At 41.3% G+C, this 14,337-nt stretch overlaps 1 protein-coding gene across 1 annotated transcript; it reads right to left on the reverse strand.

Moving 5' to 3' along the window:
• Window positions 1-2,324: 2,324 nt before the first annotated feature.
• On the reverse strand, window positions 2,325-8,271 carry RFK (riboflavin kinase). Its single transcript, XM_042877552.1, has 4 exons — window positions 7,993-8,271; window positions 6,634-6,785; window positions 5,470-5,572; window positions 2,325-4,911 (listed from the first exon to the last, which is right to left on the reverse strand). The coding sequence occupies exons 1-4, from the start codon at window positions 8,096-8,098 to the stop codon at window positions 4,793-4,795; spliced, it is 480 nt and encodes a 159-aa protein (XP_042733486.1). The 5' UTR covers window positions 8,099-8,271; the 3' UTR covers window positions 2,325-4,792.
• Window positions 8,272-14,337: the final 6,066 nt, after the last annotated feature.

Consider the following 14,337-nt stretch of genomic DNA (forward strand, 5'->3'; position numbering starts at 1 on the left):
CATTCATATGTGCCTTAATTATAAAAAAAACACTGCAGCATCTGAAACATAGATGTTATGCTACAACATTTCTAAGCAAGATGAAGAGTTTTGCCACCTCAAACTGAAAGTAGCAGCACAACTGAAGAATTCTGCAGTACCTTTCAGTATATGAATCGCCTGAATCGCCCCCAGCAATTCAGGTGGAGACAGTCAGAGAGCTTCTCCTCCATCTGGACTGTCACAAGTCCATGGGACTGGATGGGCTGCACCCTCAGGCGCTGAGGGAGCTGGCAGGAGTGATTGCTGAACCCCTCTCAGCCATCTGTCAGCATTTCTGGTTAACTGGTGAGGTCCCAGAGGATTGGAGGCTTGCTTATGTGACTCCCATCTTCAAGAAGGGCCATAAGGAGGATCCGGGGAACTACAGGCCTGTCAGCCTGACCTCAGTACCAGGGAAGGTTATGGAGCAAATCATCTTGGATGAGATTGCACAGCATGTACGCAGTGTCCAGGGGATCAGGCCCAGCCAGCACGGGTTCATGAAAGGCAGATCGTGCTTGACCAACCTCATCTCCTTCTATGACTGGGTGACCAGTCTGCCAGATGAGGGAAGGGCTGTTGATGTAGTCTTCCTAGACTTCAGCAAAGCCTTTGACACGGTCCCTCACAGGCTTCTTCTGGGGAAACTGGCTGCCCATGGCCTGGACAGGTCTACCCTTCTATGGGAAAGGAACTGGCTAGAGGGCTGTGCCCAGTGGGTCGTGGTGAATGGAGTGAAGTCCAGCTGGAGACCCGTTTCAGGTGGTGTCCCCCAGGGGTTGGTACTGAGGCCCATCTTGTTTAATATCTTTACTGATGACTTAGATGAGGGCATTGAGTGCACCCTCAGTAAGTCTGCAGATGACACCAAGCTGGGAGGTAGTGTTGATCTGCCTGAGGGTAGGGCAGCCCTTCAGAGGGATTTAGACAGGCTGAACTGCTGAGCTGAGGTGAATGGGATGAGGTTCAACAAGGCCAAGTGCCGGGTCCTGCACTTTGGCCACAACAACCCCATGCAGCGTTACAGGCTGGGGGATGAGTGGCTGGATGAGTGTGAAGAAGAGAAGGACCTGGGGGTGTTGGTTGATGCTCGGCTGAACATGAGCCAACAGTGTGCCCAGGTGGCCAAGAGGGCCAACAGCATCCTGGCATGCATTAGAAATAGTGTGGCCAGCAGGAGCAGGGAGGTGCTGTCCCCTGTACTCAGCACTGGTGAGGCCGCACCTCGAGTACTGTGTTCAGTTTTGGGCCTCACTACAGGAAAGATGTTGAGGTCCTGGAGCGTGTCCAGAGAAGGGCAACGAAACTGGTGAGGGGTCTGGAGCACAGGTCCTATGAGGAGCGGCTGAGGGAGCTGGGATTGTTTAGTTTGGAGAAGAGGAGGCTCAGGGGAGACCTCATTGCACTCTACAACTTCCTGAATGGAGGTTGTGGTGAAAATGGATTTGGCCTCTTCTCCCAGGCAACGAGCAGGACATGGGGAAATGGCCGCAAGTTGTATCAGAGGAGGTTTAGATTAGACATAAGGAAGAACTTTTTCTCTCAGAGAGTGGTCAGGCACTGGAATGGCTGCCCAGGGAGGTGGTGGAGTCGCCGTCCCTGGCAGTGTTCAAGAGGCGTCTGGATGACGTGCTGCATGATGTGGTTTAGTGCTTGTGGTGGCAATGGTGATGGGAGGACGGTTGGACTGGATGAACTTGTAGGTCGTTTCCAACCTTGTGATTCTATGATTCTGTGCTAAAGAATATGCAGATTACAATCACAGTAAAAATCAATCAGAAAATCTGCAAGCAGCATTACAATTTTTTTAATTACATTCTCTTATTAATAGTACAGTACCACAACAAATTCAAGTTATCTGCACATAATACAAAAATAGAACACATCATAAAATTTATACTGTAATAGGGATCATGTATTGAACTTAGAAAGTTATATAAAATATCTGATTTTAAATAATGCACAAATAGATACACTCAACCAAGTGAATGCAATTACATTTTCTCTAATGTGAAGACAAACACAAAGAGTCTATTGTTTTACTGTTAATATTCTTCACACTAGGTTAAAGCTCTGAGCAAAATAAGTTTTTCAAATTTCCCCTTTGCAACTGCTTTCTATCATCAAGCACAGCTGTTCCGAAAACAATGATGAGCAGATTTTTGTACAGTAACATTCACTAGCAGTTACAGAGTAGCATTACTGAGACAACCAGCTTAAGGCACCATGGTTTTCACAACTGACACAGGAAGTTCATGGCAAAAGAAAAAACCAAAACAAAACAATGAGCTTAGACATAATGCTACAATGAATAAAGATTTATTCTTCAAACACTTTTAAAACATACTTCATTGACAAGCATGGCTTCCGTCGTTTCTCCAGAAGTATAAAATATAAAATAAGAACTTGGCATTGTTACAAACTCAAGAATGCATTCCACTGGAGGAAAAAAAAAAAAAAAAGTGAAAATATCCCCTCATCATTTTTCTATTTTAGAGAGGAAAAAAAGAGCTGCTACTACTTTCAAGATAATTCCCATATATTTCCAATATGCAATCCAGTAAAGTCTATTAAACTGTTGTTTTGGTATTTTTTTTTCTTTTTATTTCATGCAAATATTTTTTTTTAAATGTTTTCTTACTAAGCAGATTAAAGCATGCTGAAAATATCCAGATAAGAGACAAGAAAAACTGTCAGTGTCTTTGGAGAGTTAAATCTGTAAACAACCTTAGCAATGCAGGCCAAAACATACTTTAGTGCAGTAAGTTCTTATTTAGAAATCACTCTTTCCTCCCCCAAGAACTGTACTTCCATTTTCTTGCCATCAACAGGAATGATGAGCAATTCCTATCAGTGAGTTCTGCTAAAGTTCTATGCAGCAATAAAGATTCCTTGCCTTGTTCAATGTCTTTTCCCAAAGTATCCCATGGTAATGGTGTGAAGTTTAAATAAAAGGAGTTGAACTAAACTCCTGGCATGCTGATACTGCCTCAAGAAATTCTCATGAAGCTTTTTTTTGTCCAAGCTCTCTAAACTGCTAGAGTGAAATAAAAAAATAAAATAGGAGGAAAGTAGGAGGAAAGTCAGAAAATTGTGTCACAGAGCAGGGGGAGTAGATTCATAAGCACAGGCTTCCAAGTATATAGTGTCCTCTACCACCTGTATTTATATTTTAACAGATTTTTCTCAAGATATAATGAATTTTGACAGTACATCCTTCACTTACCTGTGTAAACATTTCAGAGTAGAGAACGCCGCAGAAAAGGCAACTTTTATATTAAAAACTCAGTACTTACTAAAGGTACATTATTCTAAAAATTTCTGAAGACTTCCACTGATCTACAGTGAAAAGTCTGGATTACGCTTCTACTTTGTGCAGATGAAGATACTTTTGTGCTTTACGTTCTAAATTCAACATTTTACTGAGTCATTTCACTGTCAGTATAATAGTTAATCCAAAGTTTCTTCTTATCTAAGGCAGCAGCAGCTGAAATGCAAATTTGTTTTGGTTACCTTCTCTGCCTTAGAAACATTGCTAAGACTTGTTCATTATCCTTTCATCCTAAAACTTTGACATACATTAGCTTTCTCCTCATCATTAATTTCCAGAACTTTAGAGAAACATTTCATCAGAAGGAAGCTGTTTGCATTACACATTGTAGTATGTGCAGTCAACTAGGCAGAAGTATTCATATTCCAGTAATTCAGTAACTAACAGAGACTTCCTTAATTTCAATCAAGGCTAATAAACAATTGCAATCAAAATTAAGAACTACAGTGAATTATTCTTGATACTGTTATCCAATCTTTGGCTTCCTGCATGACAAGTCAACTTTTGACTCATTTATTCTAAGCTGCTTGATGTGTCAGATGTGATGACATAAAACTGGGAAATCAGTTTAGAATGATATTCTGTCTGTGAAAAACTGAAAATCTTCATTTATGTTTTAACTGTCTACACTCGGAGCAAGCAGAGGTCAGAATTAACTTTGGTCATGTTCCACATGTGTTAAAATCTCTATAACAATTAGTACGATACAGATTTGTATCTGTAAGGACCTAAAATAGTTTTCTCCTCCTTCTGCACGACTTGTTTCATGACCAGTCAACACAAGAAAACTTAAATCACATTGTGTGGCTTCAGCGTTTAGTTCCAATCACAGACACACAAACAAGCAGTTATGGGTTAACCCTGGTGGGCACATAAACATCCCTCACTCAGTCCTGCTCACTCCCAGTGGGAAAGGAAAGAGGAAAGGAAAAGCAGGAAAACTCATGAGTCAAGATAATTTAACAAGCAAAGAAGCATAATAAGAGAAAAATGTTTATTACTCACCATCTTGCATGGGTAGACCACTGCCCAGCTGCTACCCAAGAGAAGATGGCTAACCTACCTGAACCGCACTCTCCTTCCATTTTATTGCAGAGCATGACACTGATAAAGAACATCTCTTTAGTTAGTTCATGTCATCTGCATGTCTTTGTCCCCTCCTGACCTCTTGCAAAGCCCAAATGGATGCACTTGAATCAGAGCAAGAAATAGAAAAGGCTTTGACACTATGCAAACACTGTTAGGGTACAGATAAAACATTAGGATGCTCGGTCACAAATCTAAAACACAGCACCATACGAGCTGCTGTGAAGAGAATTAACTCAATTCCACACAGATCAACCACACAAGTCTATGTTGTATCAAACAATATATGATATGTAACTAGGCCAAGAATAGTTTATAACAAGGGGGAAAAAAAAAAAAAAAAAGGTTTTTTGCTCAGTGGTTTTTCCCTTCTGGTAGATGAAAGAAGTTGTCCTTGAGTTTAAGGTGCTCTGGTAAATCTAGTTGTCTTTTTGCCTCTTCAATGTCCTCCTGAATTGCCGAAATGAGTGTCTCTGAAAAATAAAAAGCAGAATAGCAGTATTGAAAAGGTCATCTGAATTCTGAATACAGAATAAAGCAAGGCATACCACCACATCACAGAATGTGATTTCTATTACAAAGTTGGGAAGGCGACATTATCTTTGTTTTTAAAATGCTTTGGTTTTAATGTCAGAATTGCACTTTTCAGTGCTTACAGCATTACCCTTTGCTTGCTTCCAGGCACGTTAGCAAAAAAGTCTACAGAATCTTTGGGACAACTTCAGTTTTAACAATACTATTTCTTTTTAAAAATGTAGCAAGATTAGCCCAATGATTCTATGACACTCAGAACAGAATTACTGAAAACACAATTATTAGACTTAAATAAGTACTGATATACTTGAAAAGATGAGGGGTTTTACCTTTTTAATTCAACTAATGGATGCACTTATAAAAACATTTTACTGAAATGTTAAAGGTTAAAACATAACGTAGCTAATTATGAAGACAAAAGGTGATGACACAGAACTTTCAACGTGAAAGAGTATGACAAACAAAAGATTAGTTTAACAGAAACCTGCAATACTGACCTAAAGAATTAAAGTTTTTTTCTGATCGAATATACCCAGTAATGACTATACTAAGAATTTCTCCATAGAAGTCTTCCTTGAACGTGTTGATAATGTGTGTTTCCTAGAAGAGAAATTAGTTGTCAGTTGTCATGGTGAATTTTGAGTTTAATTCCTTTCTTGCAAGGATGTTCAGTTAACATACTTAATTCAAATTCTCTCTTATGCATTATCAGAAAAACTAAGATACTTAGCCTAACATGTATGATACAAGATTGAGATGATAGAGCCTTTGATAACATCAGCAGTTGCACTTCGTAAGGCATTTAAGAGAAGTTGTTCACTTATGGACATTCTGACTGTTAAAGTCAGGAAAAACACTTCACTCCTTATCTCAAACGTAAGATTTTTTGATGCATAAAATCCCAAATTTTATATGATTGTTACATTCCAAATAACTGTGATGAATTTGATTGCAAAGATATTAAGAAAACCTTCTCAGCTAGTTCACAGAGGAACTAAATGTTAGGACTATCAAAGGAGTGAAGGCAGTTGTCTTCAAAGCAGAGATTCATCGTGAAACAAAATTGCTTCCAGGTATTAGCAATTAAAACCAAGTTCTGCAAGACTCAAGGAAAGCACAAAAACATGACATAAAGATGCCACAGTTTGGGATTTAAGCTCCATTCTGTTACTATTTACTTTTGAATCTTGAATCTGCATATTAAGTCACAGAACCACACACCATTTAAGAGTAAAATTAATGCAAAACCACTAGTAATTAAAATGTCCTCAAATTTCTTATTTTTAATCTGTATGAATAATGGAGGGCAAAAGGTTAGCATGTTCTACCTCATTCTAGGGCTCTCATAACTCATAAGCTTAATACAGGTTTTGAATTTAATGGTTACGTTTATCTACCTGTCAAAACAACAAACACAAACATGCTCCAGAAGAATTTAAGTGGTGGTGGAAGAAAAAAATTCTACTTAAACTTTATTTATATTCAGCTGCACACTGTCCAGTTACAGTTTCAGATTACAAACACATGTACACTGAACACATTTCTAACAGCAGACAAAATTTCTAAATATCACTTGTGGACCAAATTCTGCTTATCTTTTTCAAAGTCAATGTCCTGCTCATTTACTATAGTCAAAGTACCACACAAAGCAAAGTTCTTACCACTGATTTCTTAATATTCTTATAGAAAGGATTCCATCCTATGCTCAAAACCATTTTATGAACATCTCCATTTCCAACAGAGGCCCATCCATAGTATATACCAGTAGGGATATCGGATGGAAAGCTTTCGACTACTTGCTCAGAAAAGTTAGCTGCAAAAATTTTAAAAAGTGCACATTTGTGTAAGTCAATAACAATGCAATTTTCAAATACTTACAAGGCAAGCGCTGCCTACATGCTCTTTGTGCATGTATAATGACGACAGCAATACAACATACTATTTGCAAAGTATAAACAAGAAAACAGCTTTGTAAAAAGTAGTCCTGTGATGATACCAGTCATCCTATCACCTATGCATACTATTTTAGAGTAACACACATCCTTTTCTACAATGAAAAATAATAAACTAACCATTATGTCTGCATTTCACTATTAGAAGCATCACTGCTTCAATATGATCAAAGAACAGAAAAATCAAATCTCTGAGTGGCATCAGAATTATGCACCAAAGGGCTAGTAACACTTCCTGCAGCAGATAAAACATGTGAAAACATGGTGATTTCAGTCACCTGTCAGAGTTTTCACACTGCCTTTCAGGTTACCCACAACTGGGGATTTACGGGATTTTCTTTGAAAACTACGAATCTGAAATAAACTCCTCCCTGAGTGAAGGGAATGAACCCCAAACCACTGCCCTCCTGAACTTTGCGCAGAGCTCTTCACACAGGATTTCAGGCCAATGCTAAAGAACGTTCAGTTAGTGATCTGTTTTGGTTCACAAGCAGCCACTAACTTCCCTCACTCCAGAACACCACCCTCCAGAATTCCATTAACTCGCACTGATTCAAATAAAAGAAAAATAACGTGTTTCTATTAACTGATGCTGTTGCAAGCCTGATACTTCAGGCTTGCTCCTTCAGGTTCTCTTGTCTACTGCGATGGGCACCACACAGCTGCTTCAGTGCCTCTTTAGAAGAGAACAAAATGCGTTTCATTTACATCTTCACTGGTAATTAGATCGAGAAGGGAGCAGCCATGTGAAACATACGGCCCTCTTTAGGGTACACCCGTTTGCTCTGCTTTTCAACCCCTGAATCACCGTCTTTACGTTTCTCACAGCTATCTCTACGCTCCAGCTTGGCCCAACAGGTTTGCACCAAACTGCCACATCGCAGCTCCGCGCACACCGCACTGTAAGCACTGTTCAGCACCCCGCAAATCATCACGGCCATCGTAAGAAAAAAAAAAAAAAAAAAAGAGCTGTCAGACGGCGGCCGAAGCCGCTGCAGATAAGGAGCGCGATGCGCCTCACGTCGCGCACCAGCGCAGCCGCCCGCTGCCCGGCCCCGTCCCGCTCACCGGTGGGTACGCCCAGCTCTCTGGAGCCCCTGCCGAAGCCCTTCACCACCTCCCCACGGCAGAAGTACGGCAGGTGCCTCATGGCGGCCGCACACCGACCCCGCATCGCCACCAGCGTCCACCTTCTAGCCGCTCGACGCCGACGGTCGCCTCAGGCCCTCGCCTCTTCCTCGTCCTGGGCACTACCACGCGGAGGGGAGAGCAGGAGGAGTGCCCCCTTTTTCGAGACGAAGGACGCTCTGCCAGGCGCCGGCCTCCCCCACGGATGGGCTCGCCCACAGCCGGGCGCTGGCTCTCCCGTCAGAGCCGGAGCGCGGCCGCTGCCGGTGGCCGGTTGCGTTTTGTCTGTGACACTCGTTACTTCAGTGTCAGGAGCTCTGGCTGACTTACAGACTCTCACTGTTGTAATCGCAGCTGTTCAGCGTCGAGGGGTGGTAGTGCATATAAGAAGAAAAGCGCTGCTGCCACATCCGTTCGTTCCTTGATAGCAGAAGCATCTTGGATATTGAGCACAGTATTGAGAGGAAACGAGGGAGCAGCAAGGAGCGCTGCTGGGGGGTCAGGCGTGATATGAGGAACGCATTGTGAACGAGAGGGCGGTGTGGGCACAGAACAGACTGCCCAGGGCAGCGGGCACAGCCCTGAGCTGCCGGAGTTCAGGGGCGTTGGGACAGACATAAGTCTTGAATTTCGGGTGGTGCTGTGTGCACCAGCCAGGAGTTGTACTTCACGCTTGTTTGTTTTTTTTTGTTTTTTTTTGTTTGTCTGTTCTTGGTTTTTTGTTTGTTTGTGGTGTTTTTTTTTCTTTTTTTTCTTTTTTTTTCCTTAATGACGACTGCTTTTCAGAACAATTTTTGCTGTTCTTGTGATATCCACAAGATGGCATGCAGTCTCTTTCCGTATCTGTAGGTTTGAACATAACATTTACAATTTTCTCTCAGCAACAAAAAAAAAACCTTGCAAAATAGCAAGTCCACAAAGTATTTAAGAACTACTTGGTTAGTATTTTTGCAGAAGCCTGATGACTCCTATTTATCAAATGCATTCTGTGAACAGTGATACTGCTGTTCACTTTTCTCTAGTGGTGAACTGCTGTGATCCAGCTAAAATCCAAGGCATCCCTGACACTACGTGTGTTTATTTTGCTGTTGATTGCATTTACTTCAAGTTTTTGAGGGGGCAATCTTGTATAACTACTATTTAGTTACCTGTATTGAAATTTAGTAGAGTTAGTGGAGGTTTTCCACACACACGCACCAAAAAGAGAAAAGAAAAAAAAAAAAAAGTGAAACAATTTTAGTGGTGATCATGTCTGCTAGCACTGCCAGAAGACAAGTTCAGTAGCTCATACCTGCCTGGGATTTGAAAGGCACTATTCCAGTCAGTTAGAAAGGAACTTCCTTGCTTTTGCTGGATTATCTTTAACAATCGTTGTTTGTGGAAAGTTCTTCTAGTTTTTCTAGTGTATATATATACAAACATAGAAAATGGAATAAAGAGAATCGTGCTAAGTCATCTGTATAGGGCTGTGTCAGATTACCTGATCAAATAGAAGCTTTGTGAACTCAGTGTACCAAGCAGTATTTCATGCAATGCAGAATGTGCTCTGTTCATCATTTCATAATAGATCACATGACTTGTACCACATCACAACCTTGTGCCAGAGCCTCTGCTTCCTGCTGCAATACTGCAAAAGGGTATTTTCCTAGACATGGCTTAAGGTGAAAGCAGGAATATCCTGTTTCTTCTATGTAAAGCTGGGGAAAACAGCAGTATAATACTGCTGGATACTGTGATATTCCAGGACCATTCTGGCCAAGCTGGAAATTCTGGTTACACTGGGCTCTGTTGAAATATCCAAGAGGTGACTCAGAGAAAAGAGAGTACTGTAGTAAAACTAGTAGCATTTTAACCAGCTCCTTGGAAGTTTCCATTCCCAGCATGACAAAACTCTCATTGATTCAGGAGTTCAGTCCAAGGACACTGGCATGCCTTACTTTTAGTGGGCTGAAACCAGGTGGTGAAATTGGAGTACAAAGTTATATACAAAGTAGTCTTGCAAGAGTGTCTAATAAACACACCTGCTTCAAAATTATTTTTCTGAGTTTTTGTCTGGAATAGCAAAACATGGCAGGTTTTATTGTTTTTGTTTATTTGTTCTGTTGTAGTATGAAGTTTTCTATTCTGTTTGAATAGACCACGTTCTTCTAGAGAAAAAAGATGCAGATGTACGTGGTGGCTGGTATTACGTGACACTGAAGGAGCAAGTACAGTCAATGTCAGCAAAATAAGGCATAGTTGATATTATCTACTGTACACTTTCTGGCAATTGCAAAAAATTCCAGCAGCTACAACTTATGTATTACTAGCAGTGTGTGAGTGGCAAAGCTTGTTTGATTCATTACTGGTGCAATCCAGAAGTAGCAGACATGTAGGTCTTGATGCTTTTCGTATCTAGCTTACAAGTCTGTCGTGTTCAAAATTTGCTCCCAGCTTTTTCATTCTTAGCTCTCTCCACTGAGCCCTTAGTTGGCATCAAAAATGCACAGTGCTACTTTCAGTGGCTTACCTGCTTTCCCTGGTCTCTACACAGCACTACCTTGTGCCATATGAGCATTTTTCATGATTAGCACTTAAAATTGTGTACATTTTAAAGCTACTGAAGAACGTAAGTTTTATTCACAGCCTTTACATGAATTACACAGACCTATTTGTCTGTCTTCCAAGAGCAGTTTAATATGTGTCTCAATTTAAGCAACTATGATCTAATTAGCCCTGAATCATAGTGAATGCCATTTGCACATCACTTTTTTTTTCAGCTACCACTGATCCAGATCAACATGTTTGTAGCTAGTTTGCATACATGTATGAAAACAATTTAATCTTTTATTTAGATTTCTAAATAATTCAGACATAATTCAGACTGAGTAACATTTTGTTGCAGTCTTCAGAGGGAATCCTACACGCAGAGGCTTTGGTAGCAGAAGTATAGACATACAAGGCAAGGTATCTCACGTAACTTCCAGTTCTAAATATAAGTAAGATTATTATATTTTTGAGGGTCGGCATTCCAAATTACTTTGTATTTCTCAGCAAACAACACAGTGCTACCACAGTCAAATGTAGAAAAACAAGATTATTCACATGTTTGTGAAATCATTTGAGACCTGTGTTGTCAGGAGCTGTGCAATACTTTGTGGATGAATAGATACTAGGCAACTTGGAGGTTAGTTATTTCTGATCAGTATTCCTGTGAAAATGGAATGTAAGAAGGAATAACATGTTACAGGAAGAAGTTAGCTGTGTTAAGAAAATCGTAAACAAATACAGCTGCGTAAGCTGTGGTTTTTCCAGTTCACTGAGTGTAATAAAACCAACCAAACAACAACAACAAAACCATCAAGAAAACAGAATAAAATAAAACAGAAATAACTTCACAGAATGACGTAATCATAGAATATCCTGAGTTGGAAGGGACCCACAAAAATCACCCATCCAGTCTAAGTCATGGCTGCACACAGTACCACCCCAAACCCATACCTTATGTCTGAGAACATTGTCTGAACACTCCTTGAACACTGTCACGCCATGCCTGCTGCCCTGGGCAGGCTGTTCCATGCCCACTGCCCTGTGGTGCACAACCCGTCCCAATCCCCATCTGCCCTCCCCTCACACAGCTCCATGCCGCTGTCACACAAAGCAGAGCTCAACGCTGCCCCTCCGCTCCCTGTGAGGAGCTGCAGCCGCCATCAGGCCTCCCCTCAGCCTGCCCTGCTGTGGGCTGAACGCACCCAGGGACCTCAGCTGCTTCTCTTGCATCCTGCCCTCTACACTCTTCTCTGTAGCCCTCCTTTGGGTGCTTTCTAATGTTTATATGGCTTTCTTCTGTTGTGGCACAGTGCTGGAGGTGAAGCCACGCAGTGCAGCGCAGAACAGGCAATCCCTATCGTTGACTGGCTAGCAGCCTGATGTACCTTTGGCCTTTTTGGCCATGAGGAAACTCTGCTGACTCACATTTAACTTGTCTTTAGCTTGGCATCAACCCTTTCCATGTGGCTACTCTCCAGCCTCTTATCCCACTGTCTGTACGACTGTCCCTCCAGGGCTGATCCTTCCCAGGCGCTGAATCTGATGCTTGGTCATGTTAAATTTGTACGGTTGGTGATTGCTCAACCTTTAGTTTGTCAAAATCTCTCTGCAAAGCTACACTGCTCTGGAGGGAATCAAAAGGTCCCCCCTAATCTATTGTCATTCACAAGCTCATTTATTATGCATTCCAGTTCTGCATCAGGATCATTTACAACTGTGAAGAAAACTGATCCTAAAGTGGAGCTCTACTTCAAATTTTGGTGAAGCTGGATCATTTGTGAGTCTGATGAGTTAGAACAACAACAAAAAGAAGAGGAAAGAAATAAAAAGAGAACTAAACCCTCCTAAATATTTGTTTTTAATACATTTTTCTGATTTGGAAAATACTTGATTCTTAATTTACTCTTTTCATGGGGAAGAAAGGGAGACAAGAAGCAGAAGGTCTGAGCTTCTTAAATGGAAATTAGCTTAAGTGTGAATGAGCATGGATATTAAAGACTATTTTATGCTTACGATAATACTTCATGATGTTTGGGAACACGTTGCAAAAAAAAAAAAATAGAGAGAGGCACATTTTCAAAATTGTCTTCACCACAAGAACATGTTTCACAATGACAACAAATGTTTAAAAAAACTGAATCAGTGACCACTAGAGTCATTTGCAGATTTTATATAGAAGCACTGGGCAGAACAGATCCCCTCTCAAAATGTCATGTTGCCCCAGTGGTAGATCTGCATTTTTTATGTCCAAGAATATCCTGCATAGGCTCTGCTTTCTATTCTATTTTGGAAAGCCTTATTAATATTCAAGCTACGAGGGAGAAAGTCCTTCCACAGGTACAATAGTATCATGAAGATGATGAAAATAGTAGTTCTAGTGACATACATTTCATGGAGGAGGAAATAAAGGAAATGCCTGAAGTATTTCTTCCTTCTTGCTAGTTAACAGGTTTTAAGATCATTCTCTTACATTTCTTGTGCTTATTTTCACACTAACAAATAACAAACAAGCAAACAACAACAAAACAAACAACAGCAACAACAAAAGATAGACTGTGGTGGTAATTACTGATTTCTAATGGAAACAAGAATTTATAATATTACTGACATCAATAATATGCTCCATGTTTACAAAGGCAGTGCCTGCATTTGTTATAGTACTGTCAGTTATACAAGGCAACCACTTCTTCATTTAGCAGTCTGCATTCTGCTTTTAAAAAGCAGCCCTAATAATCATTCGTGCCTGCCCCTGCAAAGAGACCCTCCTCAGTGCACACTACTTGTCTGCAACCACATGTTGTCTTAGTACAAGAAGTATTTGCACAACAGTGAGGGAAAAGTTAGCCATAATCTCCACTTTCCATTTAGGGCTGCATTACAACAATTGTACATGTGGTCCCAGATTTTACTCAGTGGTGCAAAACCTAGTGTGTTAATATTGCTTATGTTGAATTTGATGACATGGGAAATGCCAAACACAGGGCTACAAATAAAGAGAATATGTAGTAGTTGGGCTCAACCTTTGATTCTAGTCTGTTACAGCCACACCTAGAAGTTTGTGCATTCTAACTGGGATATCAGCCTTATTCCATTTACAGAATCACAGAACTGTAGGGGTTGGAAGGAACCTCCACAGATCATCAAGTCCACCCCACCCCATCAAAGCAGGTTCCCTACACCAGGTCGCACAGCTAGGCGTCCAGGCGAGACTTGAGTATCCCCAGAGAAGGACACTCCACAACCCCCTGGGCAGCCTGTTCCAGTGCTCCGTCACCCTCACCGTAAAGAAGTTCTTGCGCGCATTCGTGCGGAACTTCCTATGCTGCAGCTTGTGTCCGTTTCCCCTTGTCCTGTCTCCACTCACCACTGAGAAGAGACTGGCCTCACCACTATGGCCCCCACACCTCAGATATTTATGAACCTGGATTAGATCCTCTCTCAGTCTTCTTTTCTCAAGGCTAAATAGACCCAGTTCACTCAGCCTTTCTTCGTAGGGGAGATGCTCCAGGCCCTTCATCATCTTTGTGGCCCTCTGCTGGACTCTTTCCAAGAGATCCCTGTCTTTTTTGTACTGGGGAGCCCAGAACTGCACACAGTATTCCAGATGAGGCCTCACCAGGACAGGTAGGAAAATGAGTCCCCAGCCTTGAAGGACGTGTAGATGTGGTCTTTAGGGACACAGTTCAGTGGTAGATTTGGAAGTGCTAGGTTAAAGTTTGGACTTGATGATCTTGGAGGTCTTTGCCAATCGGGATG

The sequence above is a fragment of the Lagopus leucura genome, unplaced genomic scaffold, assembly GCF_019238085.1.
Source record: "Lagopus leucura isolate 7727_CA_CO unplaced genomic scaffold, USGS_WTPT01 Super-Scaffold_100018, whole genome shotgun sequence".
NCBI classification, from domain to species: domain Eukaryota; kingdom Metazoa; phylum Chordata; class Aves; order Galliformes; family Phasianidae; genus Lagopus; species Lagopus leucura.